The following is an 18,484-nucleotide window of genomic DNA, read 5'->3' as shown; positions in this document are numbered from 1 at the left end:
AATATAGTCTCTTGATATATGGAGTGTAAATATCAAAAAAGCCCTGCAGGATTGGCACAGTACTTTCACTATGAGATATATATATATATATATATGTATGTATAAAAACCCAAAAAACAACAAAACCAGCATATTTAATACCTTCACATCCTCTTTCTATCTGCCCATTGCAGAAGAGAGCATCTGAGATGAGGTCAGGGAGCCGTCCGTTCAAGTCAACTGATGCAAGGCAGCCTTGGAATCCCTCCTTTGCATGCACCAGCTTGGGCAAGGATTTAAACATTTCTTTGGCCACTCCTCCAATATACAAATCACCTGGTGAAGAAAAATAAATATTAGATACAAAAAAAGAACCAGCAGAACCTTTGACTCATTTGATCTTCTGGCCTTTTTGGGCTGAATGACAGATATGTCAAAAAATATTCTTTGAAATAAATGTAGAAGACAGTAACACTGATAAGATGCAAAATGTTACAGCATTTCAGGACTATATTTTTTCAAATGTAAATGTAGACTTCAAATTTGTATGGCTGATTACTTAGAAGTACTTGGGCAAGCTTTCCACGTGCCAGCTCACGTGTTCAGGAAACATGCTTCTATTGCAGAGAGGAGGATTAAATCACAGAATCCCCATCTAGAAACTCATCTAGCACTGACACAATTGTTCATATGATTGATATGCAATTTGTTCATGTAATTGTTTAATATTCAGGGAGGCTGGCCACAGACCATGCCAGTAATGGACACAGAAAAGTGAGATAAAAGGCAACAGAATCCACCTGAAGTCCATGTATCCAGAATCATTCATTCAGAAGTACACCAAGAAACAAAAGATTGAGGGACCCATGGAAGGAAAAACTTAGAAATACCATTGTTAAGCAGCAAAATGACTAGTTATCCCCACTGAAACTCATGTGGGAGCAAGGGGAGTTAGATGCCTTTAAAACAGAAATATGAACACTGAGCAAATGGAATTTTGCTGCCAAAAATTATTATAATGGCAGACACCTATAACAAACAGCTTGCTCTGATGAACCTCAGGCAACTTACTCAGGACTGAAAACCAGGGCTTTTTTCCCTTTAAGTAATTCCTCGCTCTGTGACAGACTTACTTTGAAAGCACATAACTCTAACTTTCCTCTTTAACATCGAGGGAAGGATGCTTTTATTTTTTAAAACAATTCAGGCTCTACATTTCTTTCATGTGTTGGGTGTGTCTGGCAGACAGAACAGTCACCTTTCAATCCAACATAACCATAAGAACCTCCCTAAGTATGCCTCAAGTGTCAGGCTGCAGGTTTAACCAGGTTTTCACTATGAGATATAATGTTACAGCATTTCAGGACTATATGTTTGTTTGGTTGGTTTTTTTTTTTTGTTTTTTTTTTTTTGGTTTTTTTTTTTTTGGGGTTTTTTTTTTTTTTTTTTTTTTTCTTTTTTTTTTTTTTTGCCACCACAAATTTGCAGCAGTTTATCTGAATATACATTCTAATCTACATTGTGCTTTCCAGAACAATCCCCAGTCTGGCTGATTTTGGAGCCTAGACCACAAGACCAGGCACTCCAGTACCAAAGACTTTTTCCTCATGAGCTCAATTGCAAAACTGTTGATTTCCTAAGTGATTGCTGAGCTTTGTAGGCAGATTTTACAGTGGCAGAACTCAGAATGTACTGTTGTCACTACCCCATGTGGCTAGATTTAATCTCCCTCTGATTGGTGTAAATCACAGGTACACCTTTTGCTGGTTGTCCTGGCATATTTCTTGTTTGAAAGGGACTGCAATTTAGTGCTGTTTGTAATGGTTTACAGTTTGCCTGTGAGGAAATAACCTGAAACAAATAAATGTCTGTAAGACTGAGAAAAATCTTTAGTCACCACATCATCCCTAAAATTCAACTGAATTTGAATTACTGAAATAAAGAGAAAATGGAACATCCTTAGGAAAATGCTTATTAACATAAAGAATTTATAAGCAAACCAGCCTAAAGTCTTAGCAACCTTTGTAACATCATATATTAAGACACCTCAAACTTTATCCATTCCATGTAGGTAATTTGGAAAATATTATCTTGCTTTCCTCTAGAGCTCTGAGGTACAATGTAAATCTCACTAGCATGAGATTAAACAACAGATTAAAAGATGGTGATCCATCTGTTCCCACAAATGGGATCTAATTCATTCACAGCAGAAAGATTCCTGCATTTTTCAATCTGCTGAACTGAAAACAAAGTTAAAACCCTTGCACAATGATAAAGGTTCTTCATCTTTTTCTCAGATGGAACACCTAGAAAGCAAAACCTTTCCAGGTTCCCCAAAGCTTTGTGCCTTCAGTCACTGCCAGCTCAGAATAGAGAGATAATTCATCACAACTGATCCAAATAGACTTAAAAGAGGGAAACCATTCCATAAGAATAGTGTTAAGAAAATCACTTCTATGATAAAAAAGTTAAACTTGATCTATTGCACACGACACGTGTAACCTCTTTTTAAAAATATACTGTTCAAGCAACCCTTTTTATTCTGTGATTAGTTACATTTTTAAAACCACAACCTTTTAGATTGATCCCCTGCTAATTCCTGATATCCATCTCTCAAACCTGTTGAGTTTGCTATACACAGTCATGCAGTAGCTGCCAGTTATGATGGATGGCTAGCAGAAATCCAGGTCAATGTGCCAACATATAAGCTGGAACTCAGAATATTTTCTCCTGAAAATGTTCCAAAAAAATATATATTTGTTCCAAAATATATATTTGGAACATTGCCAAATAGGGATCATATGAAGTGAAGTACAATATACTGAGGAGTCTAAATAAGCTGCATCCTTTCAGCTTACTTACAGTACTTTAAGAGTGTTGATAATTAGACTGATCATTTTATACTATTAAAGACACAATTTTTACAAATACATGTTTTGGGTAATATTGTAATTTTGTTTGATGTTCAAAATAACTTTGAGTTCTCCTTTTCAAAATCAAATGTACATGTAGTTTACACAAATGCATATCTTATGTATTGAACAGCCATACTGGCTATTAGACTTCTCCTTTTATAAAGTATATAAAAATATTTTTATGACTATGAGGTAATCTTCCCAGATTTAATATCAAATGTTTAATACCATATGTGTTTTGCTGCTGCTGGCATGAAAAGCACTTTCTCTCATACACAAATTTTTGCTGAGGGATACTCTCTGGAATTAAAACTCAGATTTTTATTTTTGTTTTAAAGTCAGTTAATTTTTTTTTCACTTGGTAATTTTTCTTATCTTCCATCACAAAATGTTTGCATTGTTACTTTTATTTCAGTTAATCACATGCTACTTTCATGTTCATCTCAATAAAGAAGTCGTTTCCAACAAAACTCAATCCATCAGACTTTCAGACATGACAGGATTGTAGAAAATATTGTTAATTAAACTTTACCTCAAACATGTGATGGCAGATATTCAGAAAAGAGAAAGATTTTCCCTCTTCCTACTAAAAGAGATCAGAGGAATCAACATAGTGCAATACAAATTCCCAGGTTTTCTCTTTCCCACTTCTTATGTAAGTACAGCTTCACTACTGGAAATTTTAGTCCAGAGTAAATCCTTTGTTGTGTAGCTGCCTACTTACAGGCATGAATTACATGTAAGTTATTTCATGAAGTAAGGTACCACAGTTCAGCAGATCAATAGTACAAGCTTATGACACTGTGTAAACTGGCTGGAGCCTAAATGCAACACTAATGCTACACTGCTACCCACTGAAAATGTACAGCCATAGTTTCTGGAACTAAGCTGTTGCCCTCTTTGTACATGTTGTCTTCTAAAGTTCAGTTTGATTTTTAAATGTGTTCCTGAAAATGTCTAATTTTTCCTCATATTAATCCTGATTTTCTTTAATTTATTAAGGAAAACAACAAATTTATGTAAAATATATGCCAATTGTCATAGGCAAAGTTGCAGGTAGAAAAGAAAGAGGTAAGGTAATAGAGTGACCCAAGATTTCCTTCTTATCCCTAAAAAAGCTTCAAATAAAGCAGCTTACTTGAGAGCAGATCTCACAACTCTCCTCTTTTTTTTGTATTTAGAGTCAGTGCACAGATTTATCTCCCTTTTTTTTTTTTTTTGGAGTGGGAGAATATTGTTTCCTCTCTTTGTTTTTCTGAGGCAAAAAAATAAAATTTTAAAAAAGTGCTTCAGGGATGTTCTCACTGGCACATTCATGGCAGGCCAGAGGAATCAGCTGGAAGGCAGCACTTTCAGAGCCAGACCTGCTCATGGCAATGTTGGTACTGCTCAGTTATGCCATAAGCACTCCTAAAGAGAAGATTCTACTGGGTTTAATCTGCATCTTTTACAGGTACTGCAGATCATCAGGTATTCCAACAGGATCTTTCCTATTTACACTTATTAATCACTTTTCTGACTTAGAGTTGATTTGTGCTTTAATAACAAGTAAATTTAACACAGAAACAAATTGCTGGCTAATAAATTAACCCGAGTTCTCAATGCATTCATTATTGGAATCACACTTATGCAAAAGCACACAGAACACCACACAACAGTGAGTCACACGCAACTGTTGGTAAAACAAATGCCAAGTCCTCCTGTAATAGCTCATCTTTTTTTATCCCAAGCCTCTGCATTTCCTCAAAATAAGAACTTTGCAAATGCTAAAGCAAAGAAATGTAAAACAAAGATTGAAGATGCTGTTCTATTTTCTGACTGACTAACAGAAGTTATTAAGAGTTATTATCTGGCATTAGTGGCATTGCTGACAGGTCACTTCACAGACTTTTCTCCTTTCCTCCATTCCTGAGAATTCTTGCATGCTATATCCTGGTGGGCAAAAACTATTAACTTCATTTAACAGCATTGTCTTCAAACATAAGTAGAAAGGGAATTGTTTTCCATGCGTTTATGATGGTAACAACATAAGAATGCTGCTCAGGTGTGACTGGTGCACCTGGACCCCTTAACAAACCAGCAGCAGTTTGGTACACAAAATTTGTGACATCAGGCAACAAGTAGTTTAGCCAGGGTATAGTTAGACTTCTTTACTCTCCTACATCTGTGTGCTTCATGTACATATATGGTGTTCATTTCTTGAACACTTCTGCTGACAAGAAAGCAAAACCATTCATTCAAATATGGTCCCATGTATGACTAAAAAAAAATTAAAGAGGAAATACAACAGTGGAAGGAATTGTGGCTTGACTTCTTCATAATCCATAAAGACAGTATCTCTGGAATATTTTTATATGCCTGAACAAAAGCATCTTCAAATCCATCATTCTCTCCAAGAGCAGACATTCTCTCCCTCAATCTCTTGTTGTGCTGCTGGCTTTAAAAGTATTTTCAGCTATTCTCCTAATTTCTCCTTCCTTTTGGAAGAAGTTGCTTTGTCATGTTTCTAACATCACACTGTACTAAATCACTACCATGGCTAGGATTGAGAGTGTTTCTGTGGTGTACTAGGGTGGTGTTACTCCCCAGGAAGGAGATGGATAGCCCTGGCATACTGTGGTGGATTCTGAAAACACAGCAGGCATCTCCACAGTTCCTTTATATGACACGTGGAAATACAAAGGAACATCTGGCTGCGGTGAAGCCAAGGTGTCAGGCACACTTTTCTCCAAATATGCTAGTTCAAAACGACCAAGCATAAAACAGCTTCTTCCCTCAGGCAGGCAAAGACAAAGGAGGACTGCAGAAACTGAGAAATGCCATAGGGAAAGTCTAATCTCGAAAGAAAACAGTGTTCACTTTATTCCAGTCCCTCCTAAAACATATGAGCTGCTGTTACCAGATCAATAGAAATCACTTTGTAGTATCTTAATAATTGCACTACAAACTTCATGGTGGAACTCATCCTAAGACAACCCACACAATCCCAACTCATGGTATTTTTAAGGCAACTGAATTGTGAAAATAAATTACTCCACACAAGCTGAATATGCACTGACTAAAAGAACAGACACCATCCTGGTCGCCAATGAAGGGCTGCTGTCTCAAATGGAAATGTCAGGTAGGCATTCCGATGTCTTTGACATTCACTGAAATATGGGAACCTAGTTGGCCTTGATCACCTTCACACCTCCCCAGTGTACAAAATCACTCACCTTTTGCACATTTACTTTGTGCAATAGGCAGAAAACAGTGGAGATTTTTCTTTCAAATTTCAGCACACACCTTAGAAAAAGAACTGGGCCTGAATACTGGTCATTCCAGGATCTCTTCTCACCTTCATCAGTCCTGAGTAAACACTTGCTCTTTGTTCCATACCAAGAAAGTGTTTGCTCCTTAAACAAACCTTGATGAGACATAATTGCTTTTTTTTTTCATTAACCAAGAAGCCTGCTGTGATCATAACCCATTAATAAACAGAACTGTTGACAAAGGCTTAAATGCTGCATCCACACAGCTTCTGCAGCACATACGCTCCAGCATATGGCTTTTCAAACCCCCTTTGCAGCAGAGAATATGCACTTTGCTGTGCATTCACAGGCCTGCTTGGTGCTAGAGCAAAGCATGACTGAATTTTGTCTACCACTTGCAAGGAAGGGCACTTGAGGGAAGACATGAAAATGTAAACTTAGTGTTTTATGTCCACTTACTCACATCAAAGAGTCCATTCTGTAGCTTCAGTATTGATTTGTGGTTGATATCTTTTGGTTTTGATGTGATTTTTTTAAAAAGAAAAATAGTGTTTTCAAATATTTTTCCTATTGGAGTGATGAATTCTATCACTTTTAGACCCTCTCTCACCTAAGGAGGGAAAGGGTGGCTAGTTTACTTGTCCAGGCTCTGCTGAATTATCTGTCCTTTCAAATACTTCAGGCAAGAGGCTGTTTTATGATGTGACATGTGGTGGCTTTCATCTTCACATTCCCTATACTGACAACCAAGCAAGGCAAAAACGTTTATAAAGGCAAATAAAAAGGAAAAAATAAAGAAGAATTTCTAGGTTAGCAAGTCACTCTATTGGGAAGGAATATAGAAACTGATCTTTTCACCCCAATTCTACACTGCTTTCAGTATCTTGCCTGAATACACCATTAAATATATTAGGGAAAAAAAAAAAAAAAAAGAAATCACCAGCACTGAAATGCTGACATTGTGGGTTTTCTTTAGGCACCCTTATTGGCACAATAGTACATATTGTAGTTATTTGTCAAGAGAATGGAACTTTGAAGATATTTCTTCTTTTGAGTGATACTTTGCTGTTCTTTTTACAATTTCACTGTAGCACTGCCCTCTAGTCCACACTGAAAAGAAAAAAAAAAAGGCAAGGAGAATTAAGAGGTACCAAAAAGAATTTACAGTTGATGGGTGCACCAGGAACAGCATCTTCCAGTTTTCCCTTGCCACAATTTCCATGGCAGTCCACAATGGAGATACAGGTGCTGCTCCACCTCCAATCTCCTGATCCATCACACTGCACAGTACTACACTGAAGACTTTCCACAGTTCCACAAATATTCTTCTGCCAAAAAACTTTTCCTTATGCTCTGCTGGATGTGCTGTCCAATTCTGCACCCACCTCTCAGTGCTCAGATTTCATTCTTATTACAATTTTCAACTCAGTTTAGTGCTCCTGAGGGATTACACAAATGTGCCCATGTTTCACAGGCAAGTAAAGCTGTGTCATAGAGAGTGCTGGTGTGTGAGAAACAGCAACCACACAACAATGTCCTCAGGAGATAAGCATTGAACAGACAAAAGGAGATATTCAAAAAGTAAGTGCTCACATCTGAAGACTTCTTCAGGTTAAAATCCACCATTTCCCCAACAATTCTGTTCTCAAAAACCAATTTTCTCCTCACAAGAAACAGTCATACAAAAACATTTAACATTTTCCTGACAATAATATTCCTCAATTCCCAGCTCATCTATTTCTCTTTGCTTGTTTTACCCCCACTAAAGACTGGATGAAGAGCACTGGCATTGAAAAAGATTAAACAGATGTAAAACCAAAGCAGTCTGCTTGTGCAATGGACTGTGAGGAAAGTTGGTGATGCATGTTAAATGGTAAATAATAAAATCTAATTGCCATATAAATGTGCGTGGCAATCCATCTCCCACATAATCAATGCTAGGCCAATTACTCTGCATGAGGGGAATGGCTGTGGTGAAGAGGTGAGGCATTCAAGCACATCAAATGTCCTTCATTTCTTTCCTGTTCTGACCACTTCTGGAGATTGCACAAACCTCAAAAATAGACAGAATCTAACGAAGCTGGCATTTGCACAGCATAGTGTATTCAGATCTCCCTTCCTCCTGCTATAATTTTTTCCCTCTCTGCTTTTTCAGCCAACACATGCTCTTCCAAAATAGTGAGGAATTCCTCTTTCCAACAGACCTACTAGACTTCAGAGATCATCATCTGCAAAACTCTTCCTTTGGCTAGAGCTCCTCATAAAATCACCAACCACCTGAGATGCTAAACATTCTCATTTTGAATGCAGGCTTGCAGAGAGTAATTTTTATATGATACTTCTTTTGATCAAGACAATCACATTCAGACTCTGAGGATATTCCACAGAGCTGCCCTTTTGCAAAAAGGATAACTCAGTTAAAATACCAAGGTTAATGAGGGTTCACAGCAGCACATTTTAAAGCAAATTTAGAACGTGCTTCTTCATTCTGTGTATCTGTGGGGGGGCTAGAATGCAGTGGATGCATATTTATACTAAATATGCAGAGGCTTTGGTAAGTTTTAAGAGCATCTATGTTTCCTGCTTAATTCTTAACATAACTTTTACTTGGTGTTCTAGAAAGACTTGAAAGAAATTCCACAATTACCGGCAGTACTAACCTGCATGTCAAACAGCTGCAGGAATGAAGGCAAATCTATCCAGTCATATATATATGAAAGAGTGAGAAGAACAGGGGAAAAGAGGCAGAAAACAAAAACCCTTTCAACCATTACTGATCTGACAGACTATTGCATTGTTGCTGACTTCCTAATGCAAGCTCTAGAATATCTTTATTTAACCTACAACTACTGGAATAGATTTTCCATTTTTTAACCCATCTTATAATGTTGGTAATTTGGATACAATTTCTGAAGGCTTAGCACTACCAAAATTATTTTCACAACCGTGTAGACAGCATTGTTTACAAGTAGTGTGTGAAAAGTGGTAAAAAAGGAGGATAAAGGAATTTCCATTAGACCATGTTGTCCAATGACCTATTGTTATCTACTCCTAGAACTTTATTGCATAGAAAGATCCAAAGAAGAGTTCTCAGTTTTAATTCCCTTGTTTTTCCACTGTACAGAGTCTGCTTTCCTGCACTATCAGGAAGACAACAGCTGCATTTGCCATTGTCTACTCCAATAGGTCACACTGGGAAGATCTATTTGCTGTTGACAGTATTTGGAACTCTGTATTTGGAACAGAACATTATTTCTGCATGAAGAATTCACAGCCCACTGGCAAGGTCATTACATTTAGCTCACGCATGATTATTTGAGAAATTTAAGCATTAATACTTGCTCATTTGTACAATGTTCTGTGCTTCTAAAAGCTTTGTTTCTCTAGCGATAAAAATATAAAGGATCACTGTTGTTGATGGAGGCCTTGCAATGTAGAGAAAAATCATATAATGAGGCAACAATAATAACTGCCTCAGTATAAAACAACTGAAAGAAATATTACACGAAATTGAAACAACTTCAATTTCCACTGCTGAAACAGGAATTCCTCATTATGATCAAGACTAATTTAGCTCAGCATGAATAACCTACTTTGACAGGCAAATGAAATATCAATAGATTAAGGGACTATTGCAAATCATCAATGAATATGCCAGGCTAGTAGATCTACTGATAATTTAGTTAATTGCATTCAAAGTTTACAAGGATGAATTAATTGCCAAGCAAATCTTTATGCACATTGAAGAATTATAATTTGTTGCATTTGCAAAACCACTGGTGATACCAGAAATTAATATAACTGCTTTTCTTTGAGGTGCTTTAGTCTAGTCTGTTTTCACAGTATTGGACAAAACAGCAAATGATAAAGCAAACATAGATAGAAGCAGCAGCCCTATCTCAAAAGAATAAAGGAAGCTAGGGGCCAGTGAAGAGATACAGAAATAAAAGTAAAACAGACAGCTAGAGATCTAGACAGGTTATTTTAATCCAAGTAGGCTGATTCTGATGTGTGTTCTAATATGAATAGCATTTTTTGAGGATGCAGTGATGTAACAGCACAGGAATAACATATGACTTACAATAGGCTCTAAAACTGACATTTGGGAAGGCCACATGAAAGATGATGACAGTGAGACAAGTTGAAATTATGAATGTCAGTTCAAAAAAGCAGGTCTTGACAAATGAAATTATGCACAGACAGCAAAAGTTAACTCATAAATGTTGAGCTGTGCAGGCTTTTATTTCAGAATGGCTATTTCCTTCTAAATATATATCTATATAGTTATCCCAATATCAAGATTAGGATGACTGCAGATCATCTTAGAGGAAACAGCATATCTGTGAATATATTCTGTGATGTGGAAAGTTTAAAATTGGATACTGAAGTACCGAAACTACCAACTCATATAAAAGTTTGTAACTACTTATTGTTCAGTCTAAAATAACTGCAGAAGTCTTTACCTTCTTGTTTGGTAAGAGTACAATACCTCAGCTTCTCATTTCAATTTATAAACAATTAAAATGCTAAAATATTTTAATTTTATGATAGGTATTCCAAGAGAGTTCTGATTGGATTTTGCAGGGTTTTTTATGCCTGCTGTTTAAAAAAGTGTGTGAAAGCTCTGGGGATTAAAATACTGCCTATATGTGTAGGAGAGAAGCAAGAGGAAGATTAAACCCTAGTAGGTAAGTGGGTATAAAGTGTGCTTGAGGATGTCCTCCTCCTCGGAAGCAGATCATGCATCTTCAAGTACTTATAAAATAAAATAATTTCTGACAGAACTACAGTTTCCCATACCAGACTGCAAAAAATGTGGAGAGGGAATAGACATTATAGACCTTGCAAAACTCACAGCCTGACACTGGGAGACAATATTTCTTTGGGAACAGAGAGGAACAAGAATTACAAAATGGTTTGTGTTGGAATGGGCCTTAAAGATAATTCTTTTCCAACTCCTTTTCCATGGGCAGGGACACCTTTCACTAGACCAGGTTGCTCAGAGCCCCATCCATCCTGGCCTTAAACATTCCTGGGGATGGGGCATCCACAGCTTATCTGGGCAACCTGTGCCAGTGGCTCACCAACCTCACAGTGAAGAATTTCTTCCTAATATCTACCCTAAATCTACTCTTTCAGTTTGAAGCCAATCCCCCTTATCCTGTCACTACAGGCTCTTGTAAAAAAAGTCCCTCTCCAGCTTTCTTCCAGGCTTCCTTCAGGAAGTGGAAGCCAAACATTAGGTCACCCCAAAGCCTTCTCCTTTTCACACTGAGCAATCCCAGACCTCTCACCCTTTCCTCATAGCAGAGGTGTTCCATCCCTGAGATCATCTCAGCGGCCTCCTCTGGACTGGCTTCAGCAGCTCCGTGTCCTTCCTGTGCTGGGAGCCCAGAGCTGGATGCAATATTCCAGGTGGGATCCCAGCAGGGCAGGGCAGAGGGGCAGAATCCCCTCCCTGCCCTGCTGCCCATGGGAGTCCTGATGCAGCCCAGGACACGTTTGGCTCTCTGGGCTGCCAGCACACGTGGCCAGGTCACATCCACCCTCCATCCACCAGCACCCCCAAGTCCTTCAGGGCAGGGCTGCTCTGATCTGTTCACCCCCCAGCCTGTGTTGATACCAGGGTTTGCCCCATCCCAGGTGCAGCACCTGCTCTTGGTCTTATTAAACCTCAAAAGGGCACAATGGGCCCACTTCTCCAGCTTGTCCAGGTCCCTCTGGATGGCATCCTGTCCTCAGGTGTGTTAACCACGCCACCCAGCTTGGTGTCATCAGCAAATACACTGAGGGTGCTCTCAATCCCTCTCTCTGTGTCAATAACAAAGGTATTTAATAACACTGGTGCCAACAAGGACCCCTGAGAGACACCACTTGTCAGTGCTGTGCATCAGGACTTTGAGATGTTGGTCACCACTGGATGCAACTGTCCAACCACTTTCTTATCCATCATTAAATCCACCTCTCTCCAGTTTGGGGAAAATGATGCTGTGCCTAACGGTGTCAAAGGCTTTACAGAAGTCCAGGTAAATGACATCTGTAATCTTTCCCTTGTCCACCAATGTAGTCACTCCATCAAATAAATAATTTTCTCTTGTTTTTCCTGTGCCCTTTGAGGTTATTCAGACCCTTCAGAACATCAGAGCACAGCACCAAGTACAACAAGCAAGAATTGCCCTCCACCCAACTCTTCCAGGCCTTGAATTGCAGCCATGCCAACCATCTGACCTATCCTGAGAGCAGGACAGGGAATCTGCTCATGAAATATATGAAAGGAAATTTGCTGTGTAACTGTGTTGGCAGGCTTGAGCTGCACTGTTTTTACTGTTCAGACTCATTTATCTATACAGGTTATCTGCTAGAACTGCACCTCAGCACACTTTGCTAATTTTCCCTGTGAGGAAAAATAACACAGTTCTTGGAATCCAAACACAGAATTATTTTCACTCATTTATTTGTCCCCAGTTTATAATTTACCCATCTAATTACAACAATAATTAGGCTGCAGGATGTAATATATGTGTTTCCACAGGTAGCTGCTGAAATTTTACCAGAGGTTATGCAGGGAACTGATGTGTGTGATAATGAACTTTCTGTGTTATACAGCCAAATCCTACACCCAAAAGGAAACATATATTGGAAATTCTCTCCCATACTTTTATGGCAGCTGTCTGCTCTCCCAGACAACTTTCATGCTGTGCAGGCTCAACAACACAATCTGTGTCTTATCTTTGTGCTGAATTCGCTGTGTATTTGCAAAAACCCACATATAGTGGGTTTCTTTTACTAGGATCAGCTTGGATTTCAAAATCAGAAATCTGGTAACTCTACAATTACTTAGAATGGCTGCAGGTTTCATAATATCTGCACACATTTATATTTTTCCTAATGATAACTCTGGTTAAGCAGGTATAGTGATAACTATTGCTATCTGGTTAAGCAGATACTATTGATATTAACACACTATTGATATCAGGAAGTGTGATTTTGCATTTGCTTTGTTGCTGAGGCTAAGATAGTACAAGACAATGAATTAACTGTATTTATATCAGGAAAGTATATGGAGTGTTTCTAGCACAACAGAAACATGCCATTGAAAGGAACACAGATGTAAAACAGACAAGAAGCAGCTACAGTAGATAATTTCTACTAGATACTAAGGAAGGAAAAACAGTAATGAAAGGCTCCCTTTTAGCCTGCTGGCTGAAAAGTATCAGCTTGATTCCCCTCCCAAATCCAACCAAAACACTCAGGATATACATTGTGCCATATTTAAAGGAAGCTGACTGAGAAAAATATAGTATGATACATTTAAAACGATAAAGTAAAATGAGGCACACTATTAAGAGAAGAGAGATGCTGAGGACCTGTGTATGCTAGAACAGTTTGAGAGATGTGCTTGCTATATATTCCTGCACTGAACACGTCAGGCTTGTTATTCTTTCACTATCCACATTCCCTGGGTGGTAAATTATAGAAAATCATCTAAGACAATTCACCTTACTCTCTTCAAATCTCAGCGTGGTTTCTTTTTTCATGCTCCTCATTCCTTTTTTTTTTTTTTTTTTATTCCGAAGGAATTCAAGGTTAGAAAAAGCTGCAGCTATGGATACAGTTTTACTTCAAAAGCGTGAGGGGAAAGCAGCATTTTCAAAGCGCCGCACACAAAGGGATGCGCAGGGATGCTGGGCTCTGCCTCGCTGCTGAGCCGCCGCTCCGTTCGCTGGGATCGCAGCGCTCTCTAGTGCCTTCAGCGAGCACATGGATGGAACCTGAGCCTCTCTCCTTAAATAAACCGGCACACCAAAGACCCACCACAACTTTGAAAAATATGTCGAATAAAATGGCTGTGCTAATTATCAGCTTGAAACGGGGTCTTTGTTTTGTTTTTTTGTTGTTTTCCCCCCTACCCATGCCTGATTTAACTACTAGGAAAAGAGCCAAACATATTAAAGACATACAGATGTTCATAAGTAGTACTTGCCACATTAAGAATGTCAAGGAACAAGCTGGATGCTTTTTCAACAGCATCAAAACCAGTGTTGAAATATTACACTGCATCGATAAGAAAATCGATGTTCTTTAAAAGAATGCAGACCCGAGAAATAGCATGGCGCAAATTTGAAATGCTACTTTAGGAATGGAGTATGAGCCGCCCAAAAAGCTTTATCAGAAATGCCAGGTTTTTAAATAGAATAATCTCTTATTGAAGATTATGACATATCAGGATACTGTTTTCACAGTCTTTCTTACAATCTTAATAGCACTTTCAAGTGAGGCAAACATGTAAAATATCACAAAATCCAGCATAATTACCAAGGTCAGCTCATTATCTGTGACTCAGAGGCAGTTAAAAGAAAATTCAGCAAGGAATAAGCTCTTGATGGAATATTAATATCTACTTTGAACATCCTGGCTTTTGAAATATCATATTTCTTTGACTGTTATGAAATTTCAGTTTTCCTGCCAAGAGCCTTTTTAAAGAATAATAAAATACAGACTGCTTTTCCACCAGGACAGGACATATATTCCTATGTCTGATTAAGTAGTCATTATTTTAAAAGTATATGTATACATCCTTTCAAAAACATATTTTCCTCAGATGCAAATTAGTTTTTCAGAAACCCATCCACAGAACTTATTACTATCACTTTTTTAAAAATATACATATATTTATAAACAACAGATCTTAAGAAACTAGCTGGATTTATGACCTATAGGTTTAGTGCTGGTAACAAAGTTTACCCTACCTGCAATCGAAATTATGATGTATTTACATATTACATACTCATTTAGATGAGTATGTTATGCTACTTTTATAACCTATGTTCATGTAAAAGTCAAGCTTTTTACATAGACATTGTAAGCCTCTGTTAGTCCTTCAACTATATTTTGGTTTATATGGGCCACGTTGTGTTATTAAAATTTCTTACCTTTTATTTATTTATTTCTAATTCCTATGGGATCTTCATATGTTTAAAGTTGTACTTACCTGTGCAGAAGTACTACTAAACCGGCATTGTCAGGTTAAGGTGATGTAATCACTTGTGATCATACTGATTATTATAAAATAAAAGGTTTCATACAATATTACAAAATTACACCTTTTTACTTTACGTCTGTGATTTATTCTGTTTATTATTCTATAATGGCCCTCCCTGTAGATAATACAAGAATCACTGTACTTACTTTTTAGATCTAAATTTCTGGCTCCTGCTGTGCTCTGTGTTGTGATTTTAGTGTCAATCTTTACAGTGTGTAGGTTGTTGGTATCCCTTGATATCATGACATTATGCCACTGGTTGTCATTCAGAGGCTTATTAGAACTTCCCTTGATGAGGTTGGCACCATTTCCCAAGTCAAACACATAGTGTAAATACCTGGGAAAAGAGAAAAAATTGGAAAAGTTTCCTTTTTCTTTACATAGCAAGGGGGCAATAATTAATATGTCTAATATTTTCTATTTGCTTGTACTCCTCAGCAGCGCTGGCTAAACCAGAAGACAACAATGAATGCCAGATGGGGAAGCAACTGTGATTCCAAGAAATTGCCACTCATTTGGATGAGTTGAGGTGCAGTCCCAGGTTTCTGGAAAGCAACGAGCACTCCATGTACCAAGACATGCATACATACGTAGAGAGAGAGAACAAGAGGGAGGGAGGCTACAAACTAGCACTTCTTTGTGGTAAGCACCAGAGAAGTTATACCTATTATTTACTTTCATACATTTCAGGCATCTAGCTTCATCTGAAAGAAAGAGTCACAATAAAGCACATGAAGTTCAACAGGAAGAAACATTTATCAATCACATCTATCCAGTCAGAAAAAAAAAGATTTTCATCCTAAGCTTTCCTGTGTATTCCTCCTGCACACACATTTCGAATGGACTGGTTTTGCTGTTATGCTAATCCATACATACCCTTTTACTAATTCAACCACAATGAAATCATTTCCATCGCCACTGTTAAAAAGTATCAATCCATCCAGGGAGGTGGTTTTGAACTGGAAAAAAAGGTGCATAGATGTGTACGCTTGTAGCGTGGCCAGTGCAACATAACTTGCTTTTGTTTTAAAGGTTACAGGGTCTGCTATGATGTTCCTGAACCCGAATCTTGCATTTAGCTCACAATAATCGATGTCTCCATTTTTACATAAGTCAATGTATGCCATGCCATTAAATGTGAGACTCTGTAGATGCCCAATAAAATTGGAAGGCACAGAAGACAGATAGCGCCGTTCTGTTATTATTCCTGTTTCTATGTTGTGGAATTCCAGCCGTGTGTGATCGCCAGCCATTTGACCTTGAAACAGCAACAAGAAAACACGTGTTAGTGTCTGAAAGGGGAGGTCAAAGAGTACATCATGTGATTAAGCATCTGCATCACTTTCACAATTTTCAAAATGTGCAAGGCCAATTGTTTTCTCCAAAGAGAATTCTTCCAAATTCATCCTAATTGCTGGTAAATCCAGGAGCCTTTCCAAAGCACTCGGTACATTTGGATAAGGCAACAGAAAAATGGCTAAACTGAAACAGTTTACCAGAGTACATTAAACTGCCAACAAAATCCCTCCATTTAGTTACACCTAACAAGATGTGGGGTTTTACTATAAGCAAGTGCAATTACTTAACATGAGGAACACAAAGGCCAGTCTCAAAGCTAAAGCAACAATATCAGAGTCTCATGAAAGAGAAACAGAACAGCTTGAGGGATTTTCTTCCATGTGTTTTGCTTCAATGTGCATGACTTGACTAGTGGGACTAAGGATTCCTGCTTCAGATGTCTTGGGTACATTAATGACAGACCTGCTGCAAAAAGCCCTGTCTGACAAGGGTGGAGAGCTTCTTGAAAGCAACTGGCTTTGTACCATGGGAGAAGGGGCAGAGCCCAAGGGATGGGCAGAGGAGAAAGCCTGCAGGAAGGGTGCATGCCAGTATAATTCTGGAAACAACAAGGGACATGCTTACATAGGAAAGGTGACTGAAAGCAAACCCCAGAGCTGCCTTTGAGTTCTCTCTGTCATGCCAGGACCACTGCAGAGCAAGAAGCCTGAAATCTGCTGACTGTAATGCTAGTCTGGAGGAAAGGATCAGCCAGAGTACACTGCATACAGGTCAGGTAAGTTTTTAGGCTAGTTATTAAATACCTTACCCAGCACATCAAAATTGTGTTCACTGAAGAGTTCCTTTTTCTGACAGCATGTCCAATTTTTTCCATGTTTATCTTAAAGAAGTAGGGCAGTATTTTCACAGGGCTGATTCATGGTCACATTGTGTGGAAAAACAGCTTCTTATTACTAATGAATTCACCACTTAATGTACCTTTTGCAAACCTAGATTCCTGGCCTAGATTCCCCAGTTCCTTAGCTGTTTCATGTCTCTCATGGAGTACACAGAAGGTGAAGAGCAGACCTAGCCAGGCTGGACTAAATACTGGCATAAAACTGCTCTAATACAAGTTCCCACAGTGGTAAAGCTGTTGACAAGCCAAGTTCCTTCTGTGCATCCCCAAATATTCTATTCCAAGAGACAGTGTGAGCACTGCCCCAGGCTCGACATGTCAGAAGTGGTGCACAAAGCCTGGAGGAGTCTGACACAGCTGTACCTTTGTAGGTGTCATAAGCAAGTGTCTGTGGACATGTGTGTGACAGGGAAAAGACAAGGGAAAGAGAAATGTTGATATCTGAGATTGGCTCAGCAAGATGAATTCATGAGCAGGTTAAGACACAGCACTGAGATACAAGTACAGGCATCGGTGAAGTTACAGGGAAAAGAGCTCTGTAAGTTTTAATACCATTCAGGCACAAAATTTGCTCTAATAATTTATGATAAATATTTCCAAGTAGCTTACTTAGCTTTGAGATGAGTTCTGTAGGAGAACTTGTCATTGAACACCACATGCACTCATGGGGCTGAGAACTGCAAGACACCCCCTAAACCCCAGGGAGTGTCTTCTTGATATTCTTGTTTCTAAACATCAGTTCTGAAGATACCACTTTCCCTGAATGTCTTAAGCAGAAGTGGGTTCTTCCATGCAGTAAGGAGTCAGGGAGCTGTCTTGAAAAATGCCAAATGTGTAATTTTTACTGGGACAAGAGCTGTATGTTGCATTACAGCAGAGAGCTGAGGATCAGGCTTCAGAGAGGAACTGGAATTATATATTCCAGTCTTGTATCCCTTCAGCTGGCATTCCAATAATGTTATGGCAAAAATCCACCAAGCTTTGACCTGTAGCACAATACCCCCACTACCTTAAATGTATTTCTTTCTTGAGCAAAGTAATAAAAAAGTTGCAGAATTTGGGCTCACATCCCTCCAACATTTCAGTTCTACAAACACGC

General features: G+C 38.5%; 1 protein-coding gene across 24 annotated transcripts in view; it reads right to left on the bottom strand.

Moving 5' to 3' along the window:
* The window catches only part of NRXN1 (neurexin 1), a 673,223-nt gene that overhangs the window by 340,398 nt on the left and 314,341 nt on the right, over window positions 1-18,484 (bottom strand). For all 24 annotated transcript variants that reach the window (XM_039717321.1, XM_039717302.1, XM_039717313.1 and 21 more), the window contains 3 exons: window positions 16,065-16,446; window positions 15,335-15,525; window positions 142-315 (listed from right to left, as the gene is read on the bottom strand). In XM_039717321.1, coding sequence (XP_039573255.1) covers window positions 142-315; window positions 15,335-15,525; window positions 16,065-16,446 — 747 coding nt within the window. The remainder of the gene's footprint in view (window positions 1-141; window positions 316-15,334; window positions 15,526-16,064; window positions 16,447-18,484) is intronic.

The sequence above is a fragment of the Passer montanus genome, unplaced genomic scaffold, assembly GCF_014805655.1.
Source record: "Passer montanus isolate IOZ18808 unplaced genomic scaffold, ASM1480565v1 scaffold102, whole genome shotgun sequence".
NCBI lineage: Eukaryota > Metazoa > Chordata > Aves > Passeriformes > Passeridae > Passer > Passer montanus.
This window is presented reverse-complemented; position numbering and strand designations above follow the sequence as displayed.